The sequence below is a fragment of the Pinus tabuliformis genome, chromosome J (genome assembly GCF_031772625.1).
Source record: "Pinus tabuliformis cultivar Carrire ecotype Pingquan chromosome J, CPIR1, whole genome shotgun sequence".
NCBI lineage: Eukaryota > Viridiplantae > Streptophyta > Pinopsida > Pinales > Pinaceae > Pinus > Pinus tabuliformis.
Window position 1 is genome coordinate 554,124,846 of NC_142295.1, and position 27,994 is coordinate 554,152,839.

At 39.5% G+C, this 27,994-nt stretch overlaps 1 protein-coding gene across 3 annotated transcripts in view; it reads right to left on the minus strand.

The window, feature by feature from the left end:
- The window catches only part of LOC149228208 (S-adenosyl-L-methionine-dependent methyltransferases superfamily protein), a 178,772-nt gene that overhangs the window by 116,501 nt on the left and 34,277 nt on the right, over positions 1-27,994 (minus strand). For 2 of the 3 annotated variants that reach the window (XR_016247847.1, XM_089378100.1), the window contains exons 4-5: positions 23,019-23,309; positions 22,653-22,897 (exon numbers count right to left, since the gene is read on the minus strand). Coding sequence is in view for 2 of the 3 variants with exons in the window: in XM_089378100.1 (XP_089234226.1) it covers positions 22,653-22,897; positions 23,019-23,309 (536 nt within the window). In the remaining variant the exon portion in view is untranslated. Of the gene's footprint in view, positions 1-22,652; positions 22,898-23,013; positions 23,310-27,994 lie in introns of all 3 variants that reach the window. The other variant, XM_089378101.1, reaches the window with a different exon arrangement.

Sequence of the window (27,994 nt, forward strand, 5' to 3'; positions counted from 1 at the left end):
CTTCCTAATTCTGGTCAACAAACTTGACACAAGAAGAATATTGTCCTCTGCTGGATCATTCTCCCTAATTTTGGTCAACATACTTAACACAGGGAAAATGTTTGTCCCTGATGCTATCTCATTAACACTCTGGACCATTTTCCCTGATCTTGGTCAACCTGACCCAAGGGGAATGACTGTCCTTGATGCTACAATTTCATCAATCCCTCTTGCTGAGAGAGACATGCTCAATCATCCAAGCTTGTCCTAGAAGTATATAGACTTCATCTTGGGACAAAAGCTTTATCAATAATCTACTTAACTGAGAAAGCCACACTACTTCCTTTTGTACCATGTCTTGATATAGATCACATTGTGCTTCGACCTATCATCATGGTTGTCACGTGCACCTGACCAAGACAATATTGCAAGTAGCCTATGAATCCATGTTGCTTCTCAACTTGGCTACCAAGCCACAATATACTTGACCTCTGCAAAATTAAGTGTGACAGATGTTTATTTCCCTCTCATCCAAGAGTCTAAACTGAAGCAACATCTTGATTAACTCTTTTTTACTTCTACACTCTCTACCCAATTAGAATTTGCAAATCTCTGCAATTGTACTTCACTATTTTAGACATATCTCAAACCATAATTGGTTGTGCCATAACCAATTGTACCATGCCGGTACTTCAACAAATATTGAGCTTCATACCTTGGCTCAACCATAAGTTGATCGGCTATTTTTTGGCTCCCCTAACTGGGTGCTCTTTCTGAAACAACCTTTCTTGTGCCAATCTTGGTTGCTCCCTCTGCCACTATTGCTTTCTAGCATATCACCTATCTAGCCTGACAATGTCAATGGCAGTCCATCATCTCGAACTCAAAGGTCAACTTCCTCTAAAGCTAAAAGAAAGCTCTCTAACTACTCCCTCTCTTACAAAAGTAATTATTTCTACCACAGTTGCTTCCTCTGACACATGAGTCCTTTTGCTTCCGTCAGAGACAAATCATATAGGATCAGCCTTGATCCATCAATCCACAAATACAAAGTTCAATGTGTCTGCTTGTGATCGTACAAAGCCTTCTTCAATTATGAGACTTCTTCTCATGTACCCCAAAGTCATGAGGTAGCTCTATGTACACTTCTACCTCCTCAATTACTCCATTGAGAAAGACAATCTCCGCATCCACCTAGTGCAATTTCCAAAGCAATAATAATAGTTCTAATAGAAGTGTACCTCACAACTGGTGCAAACATCTTGTCATGATCCTCTCCCTCTTTCTGGAAGCACCTTCTATTCTCAAATCTTGCTTTGTACATGTCTATGTTGCCATCTACTGCACACTAGATCTTGTAGAGCCATTTGCAAGTCACCATTGACTTTTCTTCGACACAATCAACGTATACTTCAACTTGTTGATCTACCTACTCCCTCGAAGATCGGATCTCATCTTGTACAATATCTTTCAACACAAATCATCGATTCTGGGACAATCCTCTTGTCACAAGCATTACTTCGTTCTTCCACTACTTCCAACTACTACCAGAGCCTTGGTAGCCTTCACTATGTTGAAAATTCGCAGCTCAAGGATGAATTTCCTTAACTAAAATCTCATTTTTGACAATTCTAGAGTGACTTTCTAAAAATAGAAAGTCATGTCTAGCATCTCAAGTATGACTTTCCAAAAATAGTAAATCACCTTGCATCAATTGGTAGTCAAGTATAATTGATGGAAAATCACTTAAATTATCATTAATCAATCCTAATAGTTCCTTCTCAACTTAATCATCACTATTATTATTATTATTACATTTATCCTTTATGATACTCTTATATTATTATGAAGAGGAAATTCATGTCTCTCAATTATGGCACTCAATCATGTTATATGTAACTTCCCTCAATTAATGCATATGTTACTCTCTCTCACTTAATGGATATGTTACACTCTCTCTTACACACTCATTAAAAGCATGGCATATTCCTCTTACACACTCATAAAAGCATGTCATAAAAGATTCCTCTTACGCACTCTTTAATGCATATGTTACATTCCCTCCTTAATGGCATGAGTTACAAAGGCATGTGTACCTCCTTAATGGCGTAAGTTACAAAGGCATGTGTACCTCCCTAAATGGCATATGTAACTCCTCCTCAAGGCATGTGTATTGCTCCTTCTTTATGACCAATTTGTTGCTCGTCCAATATATGTATCCCATATCATCTCATTCTCACTACTTGTGAATTGTGAAAGAATGATTTGAACTTGAGAGGGTTGGAGAGACTTGAAGAAGATTGTGAAAGAGGGAGACTTGGAGAGTAAGAGCAAAACTTGAAGGTTGATTCAATGTTTGCATCAATTGTTGTTGCTAGTGATCTTCATGCTATAGCTTGTTCAAATTTGGGTGAACTCACTCATTCTCTTGATCTTTCATTGTACTTTGTATCTTTGTTGAACAATTGATATCTAATAGAAGAAGAATCTAGTTGGGTTTTCCCCTTGTGGGTTTTTCCCTAGTCATTGGACCTAAATTTTCAGTGTCTTATCTTGTTCTTGGTTGTCTTCAAGTGTGCATTGGGTTTATGTTCTATCTACAATTGTTTAACTAATATTGTAGCAGAAAGAATTTTTTAAAATAAGTAATTGTTACAGCATAGAACTTCATAATTTCAACACACTATGCACCTGCAATCCTCACTAAGAGGCCAAGTTAGAACGATTACAACTCTACAAAAGAAACAAAAACAAGAAGCTAACTAATAGTAAAATAACAATAATAATCAAGGAGGAGAGAGATATAAAGTACTTGTCTTTTGAGAATTATAGGAAATGTCAATTCCCTCTTGATCTTAGCCTTCTTGCATCCATCTTGCAAATTTATCATCAATCTCATCATCATCATCAACATGATGTCATTCCTTCCTTGCATGAGTTAGGTTTCTTCTTTAAGTGGAAACATTAATCTAGGTCAAATCTAGGGTTTTATCCACAAACCCTAGGATTTTCACATCAAAAACTTCCACTCTTCTAGTATATACAAACCCTAGTTCTTCAAAACTTATTCAGTAGACGTTGTAATGTGCAAGTTCTTGTTTCCATATCCAAATGACCAAAAACCATAGAGTCCCAATGCCTTGACAAACAATCAAATATATTTTATCTTGATATTAGACTAAGTAGATGTCTCAAGATCAAGGATCTTCCAATGAGATTGTAATGTTCCTTCCAAAATTTTCATAATGTTTGGAACATAATTTTTTGACAATTTTAATTAATACTAGCTCAAGGCAAATTTTGGTGGGAAAACATAGGAGAAATACTTTATTTGTATGATAGTGGAATATGGGGCCCACATGAAGTACGCACTTGGGGAAGAAGGAATTTGAATTCTTTGAGGCAAATCAAATTGGTGGAGGGACCCACAAGGAATGCCTGGCTAGCGATTATAAAAGGAAGGAATGAGGGAGCAAAAGGGGTCTTTTGTCTATTTGAAAATCGAATTTCCCTTAGTTGTTCAGTTGAGCCAATACTGTGTTGTTTAGCACAAGAGATTCCCAAGGAGAGAAGCTCAACCTTTCTTTGGTGGACTTTGAGTGCCACCCAAGGAAGGCTTTCCTTCATCACTGAGTTTGGAAGAAGCATTAGCTACAGGTCCCACGCAATTCTAGAGGTAGAGCACACAGTGTGGGAGCCACCACTGCTCACAGGGAGAAGTCACTTGTTTGTGGAGCAGTGTTGTCAAGGGATTGATCGGAGAAGCTACAAGAGTGTTCTTTCATCATTTTCAGGAATGTGTAGGGCAACTACAGCCAAGAGAAACATCCTACACGCAGTTCTCACTTCCTCATACACAGGACTGCATCATCTCCTCCATGACTGTGCAGTGATTGGAATGAGGCTCTTTGGGGCAGCATCATCTAGGGGAGTTTGGAGCTGGGGTGTTGGGAAATCATTTGGAGGGCCATTTGCAGAGGATTTTTGGAGTTGGCAGAGCAGAGATTGACAGGATCAGTCACAGGAATAGAATTCGAAATTGGAGGAGGGTCAAGCAATGAAAGGTCAAATTTTGAAGGTTGGAAACCAGGGAAACCCATTATGGGTTTTTCTGGGTTTTGGGCAAAGATCACATTCCCAATTTCCGAGAATTTTCTAGGCACTCTAGAGTGGGCAAATCAGGGGGGAAGTCAAGCAGCAATGTAGTTTTGGAGCAGCAAGGCAGTTTTCTGGAGGAGCTTGCTATTGTAGCTATTGGGCTTTCTTGTACTCATCACCTGGTGCTTGTAGCTTGCCTTGTGCAAGCCCAGGTGCATTTTCTCCAACTCATTTGTACCACGGCCAGTTTGTGGATTTGGAGAAATTTCTAGTTTATGTGTATGCATTTCTGAAATTTTCTATGTTGCTATATTTGCATGTCTTTGTTATCATTGTAAAATTTCCATTAGGAATATTACAGTGGTATCAAAGCATGTTCTTGGCCAGGTTGGGGAACAAGAGAAGGTGATGCCATCGAGATACCAAGGACTAGTTTTCCATAGAGGTCGTGGTAGAGGCAGAGGCAGGGGTAGAGTTAGAGAAGACAACCCAAACCCATTCTTAGACACTAAAGTGGAGAATATCAAAGGCAGGATGGACAACCAAGAAGAAAATGAGCAGCCCAGGGAGAGGAACACGGACCAAGTCTTAGAAGAGTTGCTAAGGACAAACCAACAAATGATGAGGCAAGGGCAACTGATGATGGACATGATGCAGCAGGTGATGGGCCTGCAAATGTGTGGAAGGTCGGAGGGAGAACCTCAAGGTGATGGGGGTTCCAAAGCTGGAGGAGGCAGTCGTACCTATCAGCTTCCACACACCCCACAACATGGGCAAGCTGGTCATCCCACTATGCCTCATTTCGTGGAGGAGGCCGAGCCAGAGAGCGAGTCGTACCCGGTTGCGAACTTGGTACATTCTTTTGCCTCAGGCATTGATGAGTATGAGGGGTTGGATGCCTGGATCAAGTAGGTGATGTCGTTTGGAGAGTATATTCACCTCAAGGAGAGGTGCACTACTGGGGCTAGAGGCCACTATAGGGGAGGAGCATCCAACCAAGATGTGCAAAAGATAGCAGGGAAGGTCACACTTCCAAACTTTGATGGGTCAGCGAAGAGCTCAACTAGGGCATGGATCCAAAAATTTGATACATACTTCCACTTGAATCCCATGAGGGAAGTTGATGCCATACGTTTCACCACCCTTCACTTGGAAGGGGATGCACAGGAGTGGTGGTATCACGGACTGATCACGTTGGGGCACATTCACATCACCACTTACACGAAGTTCACTAGGAGGTTGTTGGAGAGATTTGAGAGGAAGGATCTAGAGCTGCATTTCAAAGAGTTGGCCCACTTGAGACAGACTGGCAGCGCAGAGGTCTACATTACGGAGTTCCAAAGACTCGCAGTGATGGTGACAGATATTTCGGAGGCACAGCTGATCATGTTGTTTGTGGAGGGGCTTGTTGAGCCTCTGCGTGGCTGGGTGAGGGCTTACAAGCCCACATCACTTCAGGATGCCATTTCCAGGACCCGGGACATGATTGATGCAGTGCCCAAGAACCGGGCCTTTGTTCCCACGAGACCCACAGCCCCACAGGGGAACAAAGATGCGAGGCCACCACAGAGAGATGGAGGACGTGGCCAATTGGATGATGACACACAGAGGGACCTCGTGAGGAGGAGGTTGCGTTTCACATGCCAGGAGCCTTAGGCACGGGGCACAAGTGCACCAAGGGGAAGGCCCATTTCATTGAGGTGTTCTCAGATAGTGAACCTACGGAGGAGGAGGCCGAGAATGTAGAGGAGTCAGAAGATGAGGGAGGACCATCATTACGAGGACCACCACCACCACCTACAGGAGGACTGTTTGCCCCAACCGAGAGTCCTTGCTTCACTTCGGGGTGTGCCAAAGTATTTGACACTCAGGATCAGAGGGACCATACAGGGGCAGTGTGTGTCAGTGCTGGTTGACAGTGGGGCCACCCACAATTTCATTGATGCCCAGATGGTGGAACGTAGGGGCATCCAGACAGCTACATTTGAGGGATTCTCAGTTTTGGTACCTGGAGACCGAACCATGCAGTGTACTAAGTATGTCACCAGGTTGACCTTGAAGATGGGGAACTACTCACTCACTGATCATTTCTTTGTGATTGATGTCCCAAACACCAATGTGGTGTTGGGTGTATAATAGTTGTACACATTGGGGAAGGTCACTACTGATTGGCAGAAGCTAGAGATGGAGTTCAAGGGGCCAGATGGGAACAATGTATTGCTGAGGGGAATGCACTCTTATCCCCTTTAAACAGTTTCATCCCACTGGATGGAGGCAGATTTACGATATGGAGATGTGGAGTGGGCAGTTGAGTTGCAAATTTCTGAGTCAGGGACATGGGCGCAGGCTACACACCTAGATATACTAGCCTTATTGGAGAGGCACCAAGGTGTTTTTGTGGATGTTCCACCAGGTAGACCACTAGACCGTGGATTTGAGCACAGCATTGAGTTGGAGGGGGTGAACGCAGTCATCACCACCCCTTGTAGGCACCCAAAGGCCTATAAGGATGAGATAGAGCGGGACATTGAGGAGTTGTTGATATTAGGACACATTAGGCCTAGCTCGAGCCCATTTGCTTCTTCCATGGTGTTGGTGAAGAAGAAAGATGGGACGTTGTGCATATGTATCGACTATCGAGCTCTCAATAAGAAGACCTTGAAGAACAGATACCCCATTCCACACATAGATGAGTTGATGGGCGAGCTTAGAGGAGCTAAATACTTCTCTAAGATAGATTTGCATTCAGGGTATCACCAGACCCGCATGAGCGAGCGGGATGTCCCGAAGACTACTTTTCGCTGCCATTATGGACATTCTGAGTTCTTGGTGATGCCCTTTGGGCTAACCAACGCTCTAGCTACATTCCAGTCTTGTATGAACCACATATTCCGTGGGCAGTTGAGATGCTTTGTCATGGTTTTCTTTGATGACATACTCATTTACAGCAGGACATGGGAGGAGCACCTTCAGCATCTGGAGGAAGTGCTTTGCATACTTGAGGAGCAGCAGTTGTATGCGAAGATGTCCAAATGTGAGTTTGGACTAATAGAGATGTTGTACCGAGGGCATGTGATTGGGGAAGATGGAGTGAAGGTGCATCAGGAGAAGATTCGGGCTATACTAGATTGGCCCACACCCAGGAACGTGACAGAGTTGAGGGGGTTCCTAGGCATTTGTACATATTACAGGAGATCTGTGAGAGGGTTCTCACAGCTTGCAGCACCTCTTACGAATTTGACAAAGAGGGGAGCTTTGAGTGGACACAGGTGGCAGAGGAGGCTTTTGAGCGCCTCAAGAGGGTCATGAGCCCAGTCTTAGCCTTGCCGGATTTCACACGGCACTTTGTGTTGGAATTTGATGCCTCCTATGAAGGGGTTGGGGCCATTTTGACACAGTGGGGCCATCTTATTACGTTTGAGAGCAGGAAACCGCTGCCTCATGAGCGGTTGTACTCCGTGTACAACAAGGAGATGTTGGCAGTGATGCATGCACTGGCCAAATTCAGACAGTATCTAGTGGGCAGTCGGTTCCAAGTGAAGATTGATCACAATAGTCTTCGATTCCTCCTTGGGCAACAGTCATTAGAGGAGAGGCAGCAAAAAAGGGTGAGCAAGCTCCAGGCTTACGATTTTGAGATTGAGTGTGTGAAGGGCAAACACAATGTGGTAGCAAATGCCCTCTCTAGGAGACCAGCAGCGTTGTCTTTACTGGATGTCATGCAAGATTGGAAGGCTCAACTATTGGATGAGTACTCCAAGGACAGGCAGGGCAAACACAATGTGGTAACAAATGTCCTCTCTAGGAGACCAGCAGCGCTGTCTTTGCTGGATGTCATGCAAGCTTGGAAGGCTCAACTATTGGTTGAGTACTCCAAGGACAGGCAGGCTTGTGATATTTTGGATGACACACACTGGGATGACCGATTCCGGGTGATGGACGATGTGATTTACTACAAGGACCGGATCTATCTGGTGCTAGGATCTCAACTAAGATCTCAGCTAAAGGAGAGGATCATGCAGGCAGCCCATGATTCTCTACTAGCCTGGGTGCTTCTCCACTAGAAGGGCACCCAGGCTTCCTCAAGACATATTATGCTGTCTGGGAGAGAATCTCTTAGCGAGGGCTCAAGGGAGATGTTTTAAAGCACGTGAGGGAGTGCGTGGATTGCCAGCGAAACAAGGTGGAGCTGACCCACCCGGTCAGTTTGCTACAGCCGCTTCCCATTCTGAAGAGGAAGTGGGAGAGCGTATCCATGGACTTCATCACTGGGCTTCCAGTTGCATAGGGGCAGCACTGCATCTATGCGGTGGTCGACAAATTGAACAAGTTTGCCCACTTCTTTGCTATTTCATCAAGATCTTCAGCCTCTCAGGTGGCAGTTGTTCTTTCGGGTTTTCCAGTTGCATGGTCTTCCCAAGACCATTGTGAGTGACAGGGACAGCAGATTTATGGGGGCTTTTTAGTAGGATTTGTTCCGACTAGTGGGGACAGAGCTTACACCCAGCACTAGCTATCACCCCCAAACTGATGGGCAGACAAAGATTGTGAACAAATGGTTGGAAGGGTACTTGCGCAACTACGTGACTGGGCAGCAGAGAGTGTGGGTCAAGTGGCTACATCTCGGGGAGTTCTGCTACAACACAACTTATCATATGTCCATTGGTATGTCCCCTTTCCGAGCTCTTTATGGGTACGATGCTCTTACTTTTTCTGACATGGTGTTTGGAGATAGCAAGGCCCCGAGGGCCAAGGACTGGATTCAAGAGAGCTAAGAGATTCCCCGGGCTCTCAAGAACAATTTGCAGGTGGCCCAAAATTAGCAAAAGATATATGTTGATAAGCCCAGGGTGGAGAGATAGTTCGAAGTAGGGGACATGGTCTACCTACGCTTACAGCAATACAGACAGTCTTCATTCAAGCAAAAGAGTGCACAAAAACTGCGGCCAAGCTTCTATGGGGCCTTACCGAGTGGTCAGGAGGGTAGGTGAGGTGGCCTATGAGTTGAAGATGCCTTCAGAGAGCCGGATTCACAACATGTTCCATGTCTCATGCCTGAAAAAGGCGTTGCGATAGCAAGTCGTAGCAGCAACCGATTTGCCTCCATCGAATGATGAGGGGCATTTTATTTTGACACCAGAACTCATACTAGAGACCCGGGAGAGGAAGTTGAGAAACAGGGTGGTTAGGGAGCTTTTGTTCAAGTGGAAAGATTTACCACAGGAGGACGCTACATGAGAGAATGAGCACAATTTACAGCCTCCAGTTTTACAGTTGCTTGGGGTCAAGCAACATCCGAGATGGGAGGACTGTAATGTTCCTTCCTAAACTTTCCTAATGTTTGGAAAATAAATTTTTGACAATTTTGATTAATACTAGCTCAAGGCAAATTTTGGTGGAAAAGATAGGAGAAATACTTTATTTGTATGCTAGTGGAATATGGGGCCCACATGAAGTACACACTTGGGGAAGAAGGAATTCAAATTCCTTGAGGCAAATCGAATTGGTGGAGGGACCCACAAGGAATGCATGGCCAACAATTATAAAAGGAAGGAATGAGGGAGAAATGGGGGTCTTTTGTCTATTTGAAAATCGAATTTGCCTTAGTTGTTCAGCTGAGCCAATATTGTGTTGTTTAGCACAAGAGCTTCCCAAGGAGAGAAGCTCAACCTTTCTTCGGTGGACTTCGAGTGCCACCCAAGGAAGGCTTTCCTTCATCACTGAGTCTGGAAGAAGCATTAGCTATAGGTCCCACGCATTTCTGGAGGTAGAGCACGCAGTCTGGGAGCCACCACTACGCAGAGGGAGAAGTCACTTGTTTGTGGAGCAGTGTTGTCAGGGAATTGACCGAAGAAGCTACAGGAGTGTTCTTTCATCATTTTCAGGAGTGTGGAGGGAAGCTACAGCCAAGAGGACCAACCTACACGCAGTTCTCACTTCCTCATACACAGGACTGCATCATCTCCTCCATGACTGCGTAGTCATTAGAGTGAGGCTCTTTTGGGGCAACATCATCCTGGGGAGTTTGGAGTTTCGGTGCTGGGAAATCATTTGGAGGGCCATTTGAGGAGGATTTTTGGAGTTGGGAGAGCAGAGATTTACAGGATCAGTCACAGTAACAGAATTCGAAATCGGAGGGCCAAGCTGTGAAGGGTCAAATTTTGAAAGTTTGAACCAAGGGAAACCCTTTCTAGGTTTTTTGGGTTTTGGGCAAGGATCACATTCCCAATTTCCAAGACTTTTCTGGGCACTCTAGAGTGGGAAAATCAGGAGGAAAGTCAGGCAACAATGCAGTTTCGGAGCAACAGCGCAGTTTTCTGGAGGAGATTGCTAGTGTAGTTGTTGGGCTTTCTTGTACTCATCACCTGGTGCTTGTATATTGCCTTGTGCAAGCCCATGTGCATTTTCTCCAACTCATTTCTACCACAACAATTATTATTAATAAAATCTTGGCTAGTTTGTGGATTTGGAGAAATTTCTAGTTTATGTGTATGCATTTCTGAAAATTTTTGCGTTGTTGTCTTTGCATGTCTTTGCTATCATTGTAAAATTTCCATTAGGAATATTACAGAGATGTCTTCATTAAGAGAGAATATGACAGAGCCATAAGGTACTTGGATACTGCTCTAGTAGTGATATTGTGTTTTCAGTGAAACTTTGATTTTGACCCTTTCCACTAAAGTAGTCTTCACATCTTGCTATGCACATGACTAATCTTTCTTGAGAGGATTTTGGACTCCAAACTTGAAAAGGGAACCCAGCCTTTTCTTCATTGTAAGCTTATGAGTGCTCTTCAATTGTCATGTAAAAAATAGTTTATGAAAGCACTCCAATGTCCTTCTTTGATTTAGAGTAGCTTTCTTATTTAAAATCAAGTTGATCACATCTCAGATGCTTAGCAACAGCCAGAGTTAATCATTAATACTAGCAACTCATCTCAGCCAAAACAATCATAATCATCCTTTGGATTATCAACAAGAATCCTTAGTCACACAGGAGACTCAACTTTGAAGCAGTACTCTCTTGTAACCAAGGGAAATATCCTACATCATACTTCAAGCATTCTAAGTACTTGGTCCATCTCTTTCAGATCTTCTAAACCCAAGGTGAACCATGAGAGTTCCTTCTGGCTTACAACAACATTTTCATATCAGTCTTTCTTTTAGGAAATGTCTTGACACCATTCAATGTTTTGCCTCTAGATGGCTTCTTGAACCAGATTCAACATAGTCCTTGGATGTTGTTCAACCAAGTCTAAACGAAAGTCCTTGTCTAGGCCTTAATTTGGTTTCAAATAGTCTCATACTTAGTCTTAAATATTTCCAAGGTAACATATTACTTTCTGCAATTAGAAAAGATATTATCCTTCTACATAGGCTTGTACACAGACTTCAACACAATATTACCTCGTCTTACCTCAAGATAAGATTACCAAATTTTGTACAACTTTCTCCTTTCTGAAACCGATATGGATAGGACACCATAAGAGGATACGAATGTGCTATGCCTTATCAAAGATGTCATTCAAATGAATGAATAATGATCAAGAGTGACTTGTATACTTAATCCTCCTTATATCAAACTTCACGTAAAAGGACTATTTCGCTAGAGTTTTGTCCTTTCTCTCAATTCTTCTTAGCTTGTTGGTCCTTTCTGTAGATCTATAGACTTCTTTGAACATCACACTGTTGTAATGTACTTATGCAACGAAGTCTTTCAAACTATGCATTAAATAACATGCCCTGATGTCAGTCCTGGAACAACTCTTCATAGCTATGTTGCAAGAAACACCTAAGGAGGAGTTGTCCCAGTATCGAAAACGACCCGAAACGCTTCCGACCATCCTAGACGGCGTTTCGCGATTTTGAAACGTTGTTTAAGACGGTCGAAAGTGTTTCAAGTCGGTTTCGGCCGCTACAGGCCACATTTTTGGCGAAAAAGTCAATTTTTCTCGCATTTTTCGGCTAGCTCAACAGGTCAAGAAGGGCGTGGACCCCTTCTATCACCCAAAGACACTAATTAAATACTTTTTATGTGGTTGTTAACAAGATTTAAAATAATAAAAAATTAAGAACAGAATTCTCTAAAAATAAAAATAAAAACTCTCTAAAAACCCTATGAGCCTCTTCTCTTGTTTAAAAAGACAATTCATTCACTCATACCTGACACATTCTTCTGCAAGAGGAGTTTCCTATAGCAGTAGCAAGGAGTTTATTTGTGTTTTGGAGCATGGGAAGCAAGAGAAAGGGCATGGGCAGCAGCTATTTGGGTGAGTTTTTCATTTTCTAATTTTGCAGCATTCATGGCTTCTCAAAGTTGTGTTTCTAGCACCCCTAAATCCACTCAAGTAACCAGGAAGCAAGAATGTTATCCTCTATGAAGTATGTTACCAAAGTGAAGCAGATGGGTTCCAGTGGTACATGGGAATGGAAGTGCAATTTATGCAAAAATGATAAGACCTTCAAGGGCTCTTACACAAGAGTGAAGGCTCACATTTTGCATGAAGAGATAAAGGGTATTAATGTGTGTGCACATACCAGAAATCCAGAGGTGAGGGCTAAATTCAAGAAATAAAGCGACAATGCTCAAAGGTTGAAGGATCAAAGAAGCAAAATCAGCACACTACCAATCTTCCCATGACTGATAAAATTGAACCAAGGATTGTTTACGAAGCAAGAAAGAGGAAAGCGCTAGAAGTAGAAGCAAAGTTATCCAAGCCATCAAATCCAATTCAAGACAGCAGATTGTTGAAAATGGTTGATAGTCAAGGGAGAGAAGAAGTTGACGCAAGAGTGGCAAGGGACATCTTTGCTTGTGGCATCCCTTTTACTGTGGTTTGCTATTGGCAACATTTGGTGAGAGCGATTAACAAAGCCCCTCAAGGTTACAAGGGGCCAAACTATGAAAAAATCACAACAATTTTACTGAAGAAAGAGAGGCAACTTCTTGATGATATGCTAAAACCAATTCGTAACTCATGGGGTAGTACAGGGCTTTCCATTATCTCAGATGGTTGGACTGATACAAGACACAGGCCTTTGATTAATGTCATTGCATCATCACCAAAAGGAGCCATGTTCATCAAAGTAGAAGATTGTTCGGGCGAGGTAAAGTATAGTAAGTTCATTGTTGATATTTTAATTTCTGCTGATGAACAAGTAGGGCCAGAAAATGTGGTGCAAGTTATCATAGAAAATGCACTTGTTTGCAAAGTTGCGGGCTTAATTGTTGAGAGTAGATACAATCACATATTTTGGACTCCTTGCATTGTCCACAATTTGAATCTGATTTTAGAAGAGATTGCGACAAAAACAGAATGGATTAAGGAGGTCATAGGGCAGGCAAGGGAAATTATAAAATTCATCGCCAACCACCACCAATATCAAGCAATATATCGAGAATACTCCAAATTGGAGTAGTTGAAAGTTGTTGAAACAAGGTATGCCTAAAGGCTCAAACTTCATCATGTTGTGTTGCCTTGTTGAAGTTAAAAATGCATTAATGAGTATGGTGGTGGGTCCAACTTGGGCTTAGTGAAGGCAAGCGGATTCAGAGAAGGGCAGTATGGTGAGGAGGGTATTGATTTGTGAAAATTGGCGGAGCAAGATTGATTTCTTGCTCGAGTTCACATTACCTGCATTTGATCTTCTCCGAGATGCAGACACAGAGAAACCTTTCCTAGGAGAGGTTTAAAATGGCTTGGATACCATGGTTGAAAAAACTGTGGAAATTATTACACAAGAGGCTCCCACTCTTCCTTTTGAGGATTTTGATTTTGTTGAACAAGTGAGGTCCATTATTGTTACGAGGTGGAATGGCTTCAACACTCCATTGCACACTTTGGCACATGCTTTGAATCCAAAATTTTATGATGAAGAATTCATTGTTGAAAGCAATGGGAAGAGGAAGGATCCACATAAGGGCAAGGAGGTGGCCAATGGAGTGAAGAAAGCCTTTCAGATATTGTTTCCAACTTCTTTACAAACTGAAGTAAGGCAGGAATTTGCCAATTTTGTTGTTGTTGGATTGGAGGATTTTACAGACATATCAGCTTTGGAAGAGAGGAGGACCACAGACCCGATTAAGTGGTTGACTTGTCATGGGGAAAGTAGAGTTTATTTGCAAAGTCTTACCACTCGTATTCTATCACAAGTGGCAAGTTCTTCATCAGCAAAACGGAATTGGAGCACCTACAGTTTCATTCATAGTGTGAAGCGCAATAGGTTGGTATCACAGAAGGCAGAGGACCTTGTATATGTGCAGTCAAACCTACGCCTTGTGTCTAATAGGGGTGAAGAATATACAAGTGGACCTCATAAAGATTGGGATGTAGATGCAAAGTGTCCAAATTTAGAGCTCTCCCTTTCTACTTTTGATATTAGTGTCAGTGTTGATGCAAGTGCAAGTGGAAGTACCAGTAGAGTTGCCTCTGCTGCTGAACAAGCATCTTGTTCTATATTTGTTGATTAGGATGAGGATTTTTATTAGTAATGATATGTTAATTTAGTCATAATTGTCTTTAGCTCATGTTTTATTTCAGTTTTAGCACATATAGCCTCACATATAAAGGATGATTTTGGAGTCTTCAATGTAAAGCCTCATCTATAAAGGCTAATTTCAGATATTTGCATCATGTAATCCTCTGTTGGAGTTAATATAAATTTGGATTTCCTTCTAAATTGTCATTTATATGTCTCAAGTTTTCTTTTCTTGCAAGTTAATGTGTTATTGACTCATATTTATATATATATGACGTTTTGGCCAACGTTTCTATTTTTTCCAAGGGTCGCATTTCGAGCCTTACCCATTTTGGAAACTTCTAGACGTTTCGGCATTTCTTGCAACTTAGTTTCACAAGAACTAATCATGAGTTGCATAAAATACTTCAACCTTGCCATTGATGTTAAATCATCAACCCTTTCTCCTATCTACAGCGTCTTCCACAAACCAGGAATTTAAACAAACTTTAGTATGCACAAGAGACAACTTAGCTGGTTTTTCATCAATGAGAGTCATTTTAGATTCACTTTCTGAGACTCTTCTAAGATTTCTCGGCTTACTGCAATTGATCCTGAGGCCTTTTCGGATCTCTATAACAGACACTGAGACTTTTTCGGTCTACTGAAATGCATAAAGGCCTTTCAGCCTATAGATTAAGACTTCGACCCTTTCCAAGTATATTTCGGCCTTAAGAATGGATCACAGTTTTTTATCAATCTCTCTAAGGCAAACCTGAGATTCTCGGCCTTCTTGAATTTGTACTGCAATCTACAGGCTTCGGCCCTTCAAGAGTGGCAAGGGACATCTTTGCTTGTGGCATCCCTTTTATTGTGGTTCGATATTGGCAACATTTGGTGAGAGCGAATAACAAAGCCCGTCAAGGTTACAAGGGGCCAAACTATGAAAAAATCACAACAATTTTGCTGAAGAAAGAGAGGCAACTTCTTGATGATATTCTAAAACCAATTCGTAACTCATGGGGTAGTACAGGGCTTTCCATTATCTTAGATGGTTGGACTGATACAAGACACAGGCCTTTGATTAATGTCATTGCATCATCACCAAAAGGAGCCATGTTCATCAAAGTAGAAGATTGTTCGGGCGAGGTAAAGTATAGTAAGTTCATTGTTGATATTTTAATTTCTGTTGATGAACAAGTAGGGCCACAAAATGTGGTGCAAGTTATCATAGAAAATGCACTTGTTTGCAAAGTTGCAGGCTTAATTGTTGAGAGTAGATACAATCACATATTTTGGACTCCTTGCATTGTCCACAATTTGAATCTGATTTTAGAAGAGATTGAGACAAAAACAGAATGGATTAAGGAGGTCATAGGGCAGGCTAGGGAGATTATAAAATTCATCACCAACCACCACCAATCTCAAGCAATATATCGAGAATACTCCAAATTGGAGTAGTTGAAAGTTGTTGAAACAAGGTATGCCTAAAGGCTCAAACTTCATCATGTTGCATTGCCTTGTTGAAGTTAAAAATGCATTAATGAGTATGATGGTGGGTCCAACTTGGGCTAAGTGAAGGCAAGCGGATTCAGAGAAGGGCAGTATGGTGAGGAGGGTATTGATTTGTGAAAATTGGCGGAGCAAGATTGATTTCTTGCTCAAGTTCACATTCCTGCATTTGATCTTCTCCGAGATGCAGACACAGAGAAACCTTTCCTAGGAGAGGTTTAAAATGGCTTGGATACCATGGTTGAAAAAACAGTGGAAATTATTACACAAGAGGCTCCCACTCTTCCTTTTGAGGATTTTAATTTTTTGGAACAAGTGAGGTCCATTATTGTTACGAGGTGGAATGGCTTCAACACTCCATTGCATACTTTGGCACATGCTTTGAATCCAAAATTTTATGATGAAGAATTCATTGCTGAAAGCAATGGGAAGAGGAAGGATCCACATAAGGGCAAGGAAGTGGCCAATAGAGTGAAGAAAGCCTTTCAGATATTGTTTCCAACTTCTTTACAAACTGATGTAAGGCAGGAATTTGCCAATTTTGTTGTTGTTGGATTGGAGGATTTTACAGACATATTAGCTTTGGAAGAGAGGAGGACCACGGACCCGGTTAAGTGGTGGACTTGTCATGGGGAAAGTGGAGTTTATTTGCAAAGTCTTACCACTCGTATTCTATCACAAGTGGCAAGCTCTTCATCAGCAAAAGGGAATTGGAGTACCTACAGTTTCATTCATAGTGTGAAGCGCAATAGGTTGGTATCACAGAAGGCAGAGGACCTTGTATATGTGCAGTCAAACCTACGCCTTGTGTCTCGTATGGCTAAAGAATATACAAGTGGACCTCATAAAGATTGGGATGTAGATGCAGAGTGTCCAAATTTAGAGCTCTCCCTTTCTACTTTTGATATTAGTGTCAGTGTTGATGCAAGTGCAAGTGGAAGTATTAGTAGAGTTGCCTCTACTGCTGAACAGGCATCTTGTTCTATATTTGTTGATTAGGATGAGGATTTTTATTAGTAATGATATGTTAATTTAGTCATAATTGTCTTTAGCTCATGTTTTATTTCAGTTTTAGCACATATAGCCTCACATATAAAGGATGATTTTGGAGTCTTCAATGTAAAGCCTCATCTATAAAGGCTAATTTCAGATATTTGCATCATGTAATCCTCTATTGGAGTTAATATAAATTTGGATTTTCTTCTAAAATGTCATTTATATGTCTCATGTTTTCTTTTCTTGCAAGTTAATGTGTTATTGACTCATACTTATATATATATATATGACATTTCGGCCAGCGTTTCTATTTTTTCCAAGGGTCACATTTCGGGCCTTACCCATTTTGGAAACTTCTAGATGTTTCAGCGTTTCGTGCATCTTAGTTTCACAAGAACTAATCATGAGTTGCATAAAATACTTCAACCTTGCCATTGATGTTAAAGCATCAACCCTTTCTCCTATCTACAGTGTCTTCCACAAACCAGGAATTTAAACAAACTTTAGTATGCACAAGAGACAACTTAGCTGGTTTTTCATCAATCAGAGTCATTTCAGATTCACTTTCTGAGACTCTTCTAAGATTTCTCGGCTTACTGCAACTGATCCTGAGGCCTTTTCAGATCTCTATAACAGACACTGAGACTTTTTCGGTCTACTGAAATGCACAAAGGCCTTTCGGCCTATAGATTAAGACTTCGACCCTTTCCAAGTATATTTCGGCCTTAAGAATGGATCACAGTTTTTGATCAATCTCTCTAAGGCAAACCTGAGATTCTCGGCCTTCTTGAATTCGTACTGCAATCTACAGGCTTCATCCCTTCTACTTTGACTTGTAAATTCTAGTGGAACTTGGATCTATAGGTATTGTTGATCACTACGTGTCAACAACCCATAGTAGTACACGCCCTTTTTTCACAAAAGGGATAGCGCCTGATCGATGTGTTTGTGGCCGTCCAGCTATCATCATCAGCCTGAGGATCATGTTATAATTTAAACCCGTTTTGCATGTATATGATGTAAATAATCTCAGCAGATCCGTGTCGTGTATGTAATTACCTAGGTAAACCTACTTTTTCTAGTGACGATCTACATTCCGGGAGGTTTTTTGTCTCACCGATTCATTCTCGGATGGTCAGCAAAGTTTTCCTTCAGTCTTACCCCAAAGCCGAATGGATTTCGTCACTGGGATCTTAGGCAATTCCTAGTGTTCTAGATCGAGTCTATGTAAAAGTGTTTTGGGAATAATCCTAACTATTTAGTTATGTTATTTTATTACAAATTGCTTGGTCTACTGCATTAGATTTGTGTCGCAGAAATGGGTAGTCCGTGAGGGTCTTTTTCAAATGGGTTTTCCCCCTTATGATGTAAAAATATGAAAATTATGATGTAAAGTGTCTTGAGAGTTGGAAAAAATAATTTATCCCCTCATAGGTTAATTAATTAAATTTTCTGGCCAAAAAATTAATTAAAATCCTAAGCCAGAAATTTAATTAATTCTAGGTCTTAAGTAAATTTAAATTCTCCAAAGGAAAAATTTGTCGATCCTTAAAATTCAAATTTTAAAAGGTCCCGGGACTAAGGTAAATTAATTATTTTGCTAAATTTTAAGCCTTTGGTCCCTAGGGTTAAGTCAAAGTCAAAATTTTGAGGAAATTAATTCAAAAATTAAATTTTTGAATTAATTAAAATGCATTTAATTGAAAAATTCGAATTTCCTCAAGAATTTAAAATTTCGACGATGAAATTAAAAGAAATTATAATCCTCATCAACGGTCGAAATTGCTTTGACGAGGATCACTCGAACTAGCTGTTGAAGGATTCATCTTTAAATAGGAAGTCATTTGTCAGTCAATTCATCCAATCTCTGAATCGTGTACTAAGCTCTAAAGCTCTCTTGTATACTTTATTAATTTATGCAAAAATCTTTGGGGTTTCAATGTGCTGTAGTGTTCCTCTTCATGAATTTATGGTAACATTGCTTTAATTTCTGTTTAATATTATGTGAAAACTATCAATCAATAGCTCTCTTAAAATAATCTGAATACAGGTATCTTATTTAGTTTGTTGGATCTACGGTAATATTTTTAATTTTGATTGAAGTAGCAGATATCTCTATTTCTTCAGAATTTTATTGTTGTTCTATTTATCTACTTTATTTGATGGTTGATTTAGTGTTTGCAGAAGATCTCTCAAGTTCTCATTGAGCATTTGGGGATAGTCCTCGATTGGACTAGCTAACTCTCAACACATATTTTCTGAAGAGCCTATTTCATATAAGCCTCATGATTTATCTAACGATAATGTTTTTTCTACAGGGTATTTTTGGGCTAGTAACTCTCTAAAATTTCAAAATCTTTTAAATATTTTGTGGAAATTTTGATAAATCTGACTATTAAGAGCCTTAGATTATCAAATCTGGGAGCGGAGTTGGACTTATGCCATTCAAATCTGATAGATCTGTAAATTATTTGTATAGATCTGTAAATTATTTGTATAGATTTGTTATTTATTTGTGTAGATCTGAAATTTTGTAACATAATTTTGAATTTTAACACTTGGGTTTTTGGGATTTTCTCTATTTTTGTACATATCGGGTATTGGGTTTTTCTCTTTTCACTTGTGCAGGAATAGATCTGAGAAATCAGTCAAGAAAATCTTCAGATCTAAGCTAGATCTAGACCCTGGAGGGCAGGATTTTGGCTCAAAAATTGTGTGCAAGAATAGATCTGAGAAATCAGCCAAGAAAATTTTGAAATCTGAGCTAGATCTAGACCCTGGAGGGCAAGATCTGGACTCAAGGATTGTTTGCACGAATAGATTTGGGAAATCAGCCAAGTAAATCTTCAGATCTGAGATTTTTTCAAACAGATCTGGGGTTTTGAAACAAATCTAGGCTTTGCAGGGCAATATCTTGTCCCAAATATTTTTGCAAGGCCAGACATTAAAGATTTTGCAATAAATCTGAAGATTTGAAGCAAAATAATTTTTTTAGAGCAAGGGTTTCAAGTTTTAGGGCTCCTAAGCCCAGATCTGCCTTCTCCTAGCCCAAGTGCTATCTCTCATTGGCCCTAGATTCCCCTTGCTCCATTTTTGATCTGAATATTTAATTTTCTAAAGCTAATCATTGGTGGGTTTTTGCACAAAATTTGGTAAAAATTTGTGTTTCAAATATTGAAAAAATTTTTGGCAACTTGGACAAGTGATCTTCAAGGCCTAGGGCCTAAGGATTTGATCTTTAAACTATCTTTTTCCTCACTATTTGCTAATAGTGGTGAAAAATACATCTAAGTGGTTTGAAATTAACTAAAAGAATTGCTAAATACATTAATAAGTCATTCATGTTTGATGTGTATCAAAAATTTGGCCTAGATCTACATTTTGGGTGATTGTTATCTCTGAATAATTCTATTTCTTAAGTCTGAAATGCAACAGTGGCAAAATTTCATGTGGGTTAGCCTAAAATCAGTTCCTAAGTTGTCTAATACATTAAGAAATTAATTTCTTGAGTTGGGCATTCATCATTAGATTTATCTCATGTTTTAATTGCTGGTTGTAATAAGTATATCAAATCTGATATAATTCTGGAAATTACATCATAACAGGCTGAAAATTTTTTATAATTCATGTGGGCAAGTTTAGAAACTTTTTGGTAAATTTTTGGCATAAAAATATCATTGATAGCTTATTGTTTTCATTGTCATATTGCTGCAGTGATAAAGTTTTTCTTGCTACTGTCCTAAAAACTAATTTCTGAAAATTAAGTACTCTGTCATGGAATTGTGATAAAATGCATATCTTTTGTTTCATAAACTGAGTATTTTTTTTGAGCATCTGTTGACATTGATTACAAAGAAGTTTTTCTTGTCTTTGAGCTATAATTGTATCAAAAATGATTTGAAATAAGCGTGTGGTTTAATTGTAATATTTTCAGGGGTTTATTTTTAAGTCTCCATCCAATAAAGCAAGCATTTTATTTCGGTGATTAAGGGCTTTTGCGACACAAGTGTTTCTAATCCTCGGGTCTAACTTCTTCTCATCATTTGGTGCATTTGCATATAAGTTAGTTTTGCATAAATAAATTTACTTCCAAGCATAAGCTTGGTTGATAGAGAGATAGGTATCCATCCATCTTTGCTTGAGAAGCCTACTTTTAATAGTACTTAAAACGGTGACCTTGCAATCGTCAGAGCCACAGCTCTTTGCAGCGCCTTCAGGAGAGGTATCGTTAATCACACCTTAGTGTGCTTCACCTTATCTTCTTTCTTCCAATTACTACGAAATCAGGCTCAATATAGAAAGGACCGAAGGGTTAAAACTTAGATAGGTATTTATCTAAAATTAACCAAGATTCTTACATCTCATATTAGCTTTAGGATCTGCACTTCATATAAGATACACATTCATCCAAGCAGCAGTTGCAAATCAATTACTTGGTCCTAAATTTCCTAGCAGGATAGTTGACTCCATAAGGCGCTGGCATCAATTGCTTAAAATCTAATCAAATCCTATAAACCTTGTTAAATCTAAATCAAGTACTTGGTCGCTTCACTGTGTCTCCCGAATTGGTTGGTTTCCAACTAGTTCTCCTGCATTCCATTTTCGTAGGGTCTACCCCCCTTAGCCTGTTGTAGGGAGACAGCTTAACCGGACAGATTGGGGATCGAGGTGACAGCCCCCGATCTGAGCCGTTGTCATGGTGCCTAGACATTCTGTGCGACAATAGGCACTAAAATGTTTGATCATGACAACTAACAGCTTTGCTTCACAAGTTTCTAAAATTTTGAAACATTTGCTAGTATCGCTCCTTGTATATTTTTCATATGAAAACATTTGGGCTGTAGTTTCTCATATTTTTCTGTCCTCATATCTTGCATACCTCTAGAATTTATAAATAATGGTGCTATCAAGCATGGAAGGTTGTCTTTTCTCCTTGGTTTCAAAAAGGGGAGTATACTAGGAAAGAGAGAGAGTAATATTTCAGTGATTAGTATTGACGAAACAAATTTAGCAGTTATATGTATGTTTTCACTTTTGTCTAGTTAAATATATCAAAACTGATGCTTACATGAACCACAATTGGAGTTGAAAAGGTAATTCTTGCAGTTGCTTGTTAATTTGATGCTGCGTAAATATGAGAACTATTAGCTAAATGAATTTTCTAGGATACATAGGGTTAGAATCATTGTCAATGGGAAGGCACGATAACCACTATCAGGTTGATTCATCATGGCCATCATCCGTATCTGGATTTATTCATTATACACCAGAATGTACATTGATACTGAATAAGGAAGAAATGGGAGATAGTGATTTTTTATGTACAAGGAAAGAATTATATGAAATATGATAATATATAAATAAATTGTGGCCCATACGCACAAGCTAAATGGTATGTTCCTGAAAAGGTACAAGCTTCTATTCTTGTTCATCAATATTATTCAGATGATTAATATAAAATTTTAGTGTGATTTAGTGATATAATGTTTCTATTACAAACAGATATTGTTTAATTCTACATCCCTGTAAGAGGAAACCATAGAAATTTAGCATACTAAGTCCATGGTATTGCAATACCATCCCTTTTCCTTAGTCTATGGCTAGATTTACCTTATCATATCCTTCCTTTAAAGCCTTGATCCCATCTCCAGTCTGAAATACAACTGATCTTCCAAGGCCAACAATTCCAGAGCATTTACCATAGAATATTAACTCTGGCTCTTTGTGTTCCAAACTTTTATTTGAATTGTTTAAGGATTTTCCCTTTCTTGAATCACGCCTCTCTCTCCATGTCCTTTTGGAGGTCCATTCATGATATATATCAATTGATTCGTCTTGAGGTGAACCAAACTCACCTATGTATTTCCCAGCAAGAAAAAATTCACTTAGACAGAAAACACAGAAAGCATGATTAGAATGAATGCAACAAACGGACAGCAGAACTTCACAGTTGTGAAAAGTCAGTATACACTTCACCACAGGAGATAGCCTGAAGATTTGCTGGATTTGATCCATTAATTACTGCTGATTGGGTAGAATGAAGGTATTTTCCAGTAATCTCTTGTTCATTGTTGCCTAATAGCCCAATAGGTTTTCTTTTAGGTAAAAGACAAAATGAAGTCCCATCAGCAACAAAAAGCCGGCAACAGTCTTCTAGTCCATATTTCTGTAACATAGTGCGACATGCTGCTAGACGATGCTTAGCAATATCAATGCCAGTCAATGTCCCAGACCTCAAAAGTTCAGCGAGCATACAGAGTTTGGCACCTGCAGAACAACCCAGAATAAATTCAAATCAAGGTCATGCATAGAGCTAAAAAGTCCCATGGAAAAACAAAGTAGCATTTTAATATTATGAGTCACCAGTTATTCCAGTATCATGGATATGCTGGGGAACAGGGGTATGCTGGGAACGTGAGTACGAGTATTCAATACGGCTAGGAGCTTCTCTTAAATTTGCAGGAAACAAGAAGTTAAAAGTGACAATATTATATATTAATGAAAATTTAAAAAAATAAATAAGCATATATATATATATATATTTGAAATATTAATTTTTAATTAATAAATTTAAATTATAATATTATAATACTTGATAACATAAACATAATGTTAATTTGCAATTGATAAATTTAAATTATATATTATAAAACTTAATAACATAAACATAGAAAGCTTAAAATTTAAAAATATCATTCACAATTTAATAAAGCAACAAGTCACAATACCATCTTCAGACTTCAATATAACCTTGAACATCTATTTGACACTTCAACCATTAAATGATAAATGTAGCCCCAATATTTAATTATAAAATTCAGTAGTGACCGTTTCCATTGTGGGTGCATAAGACATATAAGGACAAAAGGCCGAAGTTAACAAGTATCGAATTCACAGGAAAAAGATTGCTGGCTGGCCAATCAAACCAAATCTGCACAAATAACCACCCTGCAAATGAAAAAGGGACCACAACATCTACTTTAAAACTGTAACAGTAAAACAATGCTTTCTATAATACTGCAATAAACGTATAAGAATATAGGAGTGCAGGACATCTACAGGTTGATGGAAAGTCAATTCCTTGAATCCAGACAACCCCTCAAAAGAGAATGAAAATATAAAAAATAAGGGATATTGAGACCACTTGTAATGTCCCCAATTTTTGGATTATATTGTGACGTGATTAGGGGAGATTTCCAGAGCTTATGTCAGCCAGGTCACTGGAGCAGGATCACATTATTGGTGGGCCCAGAGGGCTTTGAGAAGTTTTATGGGGTCAAACGGGACCGATTGCCATCTTTCATCATCAGGACCAGTTCCACACAGTTCGTGTAGTACTCTGATACCCAATGAAATTTCTCTGATACTAAAATGCAGAATTCTGATACCAAAATGCAGAGTTCAAACCAAAGTATAATTTCGTATTTAAATTACTAAATTCATCCAAAATTTACCAACTACAGTTTAAGCAAGAATTTATCAATCTAATACAATGCCACCTACTTGGTTGCCGTGTATGAATTCGATCATGAGATGTTGTAGCTCCAATTCCAAATCTGCTCGCGTTACCAAAATGACCAAATCCTCCCTGCCAAACTAGGCACAACCTCAGTACCCAACTCTAGAATACTTCAAAAATTCAGCACTCTGGCCCCCGTGCCCAAAAGCTTCAAGAACAACCAAGGCTCAGTTTCCTTCTATCAGTAACTCTCTTTGAAATTCCTTCCTTCAACTCCAGAGAAAATATTAACACCGTTGTAGACTCCCCTCACAAAACCCCCCTTTCCTCTCTTAAATAGCGGAGGTTCCTTCCCCTCTACACATTCGTTCACCGTCTTATAAAAGGATATTATTTTTGTTAAACGGTGGCTGCCTTGTCATGTTTCTGCATTCAATTGAGTTGGATGACACTATAACATAGGGTGACATCACCTTTCTTTTAATTTAGATGGTTGGTTTATTTTGATTTGGTAAAATAGTATATAGTCATATAATATTACAATGATTTAAATAATATTTATTTTTATAACATATAAGATTTAATAATAAAATTTTGGATTTAGCTTATGAAATCATTTAAAATATATTTAGGGTTATAAGTGTATTTGTGTACTGGAGTATAGTTATATATATGGGGTGGTAAACTTATGGAGAAACTCAATATATTCACTATATCTCTTACTTAATATATATTCATTCTATTTACGAGGGTTAGGTATTTAATTAGCACCTTTGATAATTAATTTATTTATCCTATACTTAGACATTCTTCATGAGTAAATAATATATATACTAGTGCAATATACTAGTAGCCTCACATGCATGCTAATATTGCCATGCTACTCGTGATTCGAGATGGGTTGTTACAATTCAATCTTGGTTTTGTGGCATTTAAACGATTTCCGTAAAACGGAGCTATTAACAGGCATATTTTAATTAATTATGCTTAAGGTGTTGCCTTGGGCTGATTACTTGGAGAAAAACCTTAGTGTAATAGCTCATTGGAATCGGGATGAAAAGATCTACAAGACAGGATGATGAGAAGAGGCTTTGGGAGGCCAGTGTGATCATGGTGGCAATTTAAGCATTATTTGAAGATAAAAGTGACTTTGATTAGCAATAAAAAGTCACTTATTAAATAAAAGGAGAAAATATGTTTTTATATAATGGGTAAATAAAAAGGGGCAAAAGTCACTTGGAGAAAAGGAGGAAAATGCACCAAGTGATTTATTAATAAAATGATAAAAAGAGATTTCTAGAAGATTGGAGAAGATCCGACAAAATCTTATAAATGGGGGAAAAGGCCATTTCTCAATCATTCTGGTTTATGATTATTTTTTGTTGGATGATTGGTGCTCAAGTGAGTTTAGCTCAAGGGTTTTAGGTGAAGCTTTCTAACTGGTTTCGGTGGACATCTATTGCCACCCTAGTTGGTACAACTAATTTCGATGGGCTTCGAGTGCTACCCTAGCTGGTATAGCTAATTTCGATGGACTTCGAGTGCCACCCTAGTTGGCTTACGGAGTAATCATTCATATTTCTCATTTATACTTCATTGCAAGTGATTTGGGAGAAGTTCTTCAAGTGTTGAGATTGATATTTGTTTGTCAGAGATAATCCCCTTGAAGGTCGAATTGCTTCAGGAGCTTTCCGCTGTTGGAAATATTAAGAGGGCAGTGAACCAATATTTCCTTTCAATTAGTTAATTTTGAACTTCACAAAGCATTACTTAACATTAGCATCGTATTAAAAACATAAATCAACACCATTCAACAATGCACAATATCAGACAAAGTAGACACAAGATTTTTAGGTGGAAACTATAATATTCCTAATGGAAAAATATTGTAGACAACAGAAGCAATGAACTAGCTACAGCCTACAACTACTAAATTCAAAAATGCACAACCAAACACATTTGAACATAAAAATATGGGCAAAAACTCTGATTCATTGTATTAATTCCGATAAATATGAGTACAATAAATGAGATTAGAGGAACCTGGGCTTGCTACAACAAGCAAGGCAAGATCCCAGGTGAATATGGTGGTACCCAAATGCTGGAAATGGCTCTACTACCAACTCTGCGTCCACACAAAAAAAAATGTCGCTGCCGCTGGAAAGGAACTGTTGATTTAGCCTTCCAAACTGCTCCAAAATTCAGAGAAATTAGCCACAAGCACTACTCCACCAACTCAACAAAACGCAAAAATATCTTGCAAACCCAAGTGGCAGAAATGGTCCCAGGGTGAACTGCGTCGTCCTCCAACAATTTATGTTGTTGACTGGAACTAGGAATTTTGCCCTCAGAAGTGCTCAAAAATTTCAGCAAAATTAATCCTAGCCTCCTCTCATCAAACCCACAAAAACCAAGAATGGGTTTGGGCTAAATCCAACGTGCCCCGGTGACCCCAATTTGCACATGGACCTCTAACTGGCTGGCAAACTGGTTGTAGACGAAATCTGCTACAAAATGCTCCAAATCTCTCTACAAAATCTCCTTCGAACCAGGTTACTTCCTCCCAAAATTTCCCTTATTCCTCCATAGCCACACCACATAGTCTCCTTGCCCAAGTGATTGCACAACAATGCCCGATGAGCCCATGCCCACACCAAGAAGTGGAGCAACTCAGCTCTCCCAAATGCCTCACCAACAGACCTACAAGTTGACAAGAAACTCCAGCCCTCTTTGTGGAAGAATTCTCTGCTAATTGGCTGGCCCAAATTCCTCTTTTTGTTGTCCCTTCCAAGAGCCACGAATTTCTCTCCTGCACCCGAGGGAGACTCGCTCCAATTGAAGGAAACGACTGTAAATATGCCCAATGAAAATTTTGAATTGAGCTCCCCAAATTGCCTCACTAGGGAGACACTCAAAGTTCTCCTAAATGAGGGTGGAATTCCCACTTGGGAAATCTTTATGCTAAACAGCACAAGTTGTCTTGGCTTAGCAGCTTAAGAGAACGAGTGGCTGAAGTTAAAATGATCCAAGATGCCAAAAGTGAGGCCCTCAAGCTCTATCTATAATCTACTTGCCTCTTCTCCCCTTGTGGTCCCCACTCTCTCTCTCTCTCTCCCCTAATTCGCACTTCCTTTTCTTTTCTCTCTCCTCCAAGAGTGTGAGTTCCCTCCTTAAGTAGAATTTCTCTTTCTTGTGGCCCCCACATTCCACTAGAGCTACAATTTTCGCTTTTTCTCCCAAGTTCCAAAACCAGAAATATACCCTCTTTCCAAAATTGCCTCTAATGTGGAAAATCAAAATTGGGGATATTACAGTCCTCCCCGCCAAAAATTGCTTGTCCTCACGCAATGCCTGAACAAGTGCCCCCTCTGACTGTTAATTGCCACTATCACTACCAGTGATACTGGGGTCCCAAATGTGCCACTGAGTCATCCTCAATGTCTGCATTGTCTGGTCATGAAGGAATCCCTCGATACTCGGATCCCAAGCCACC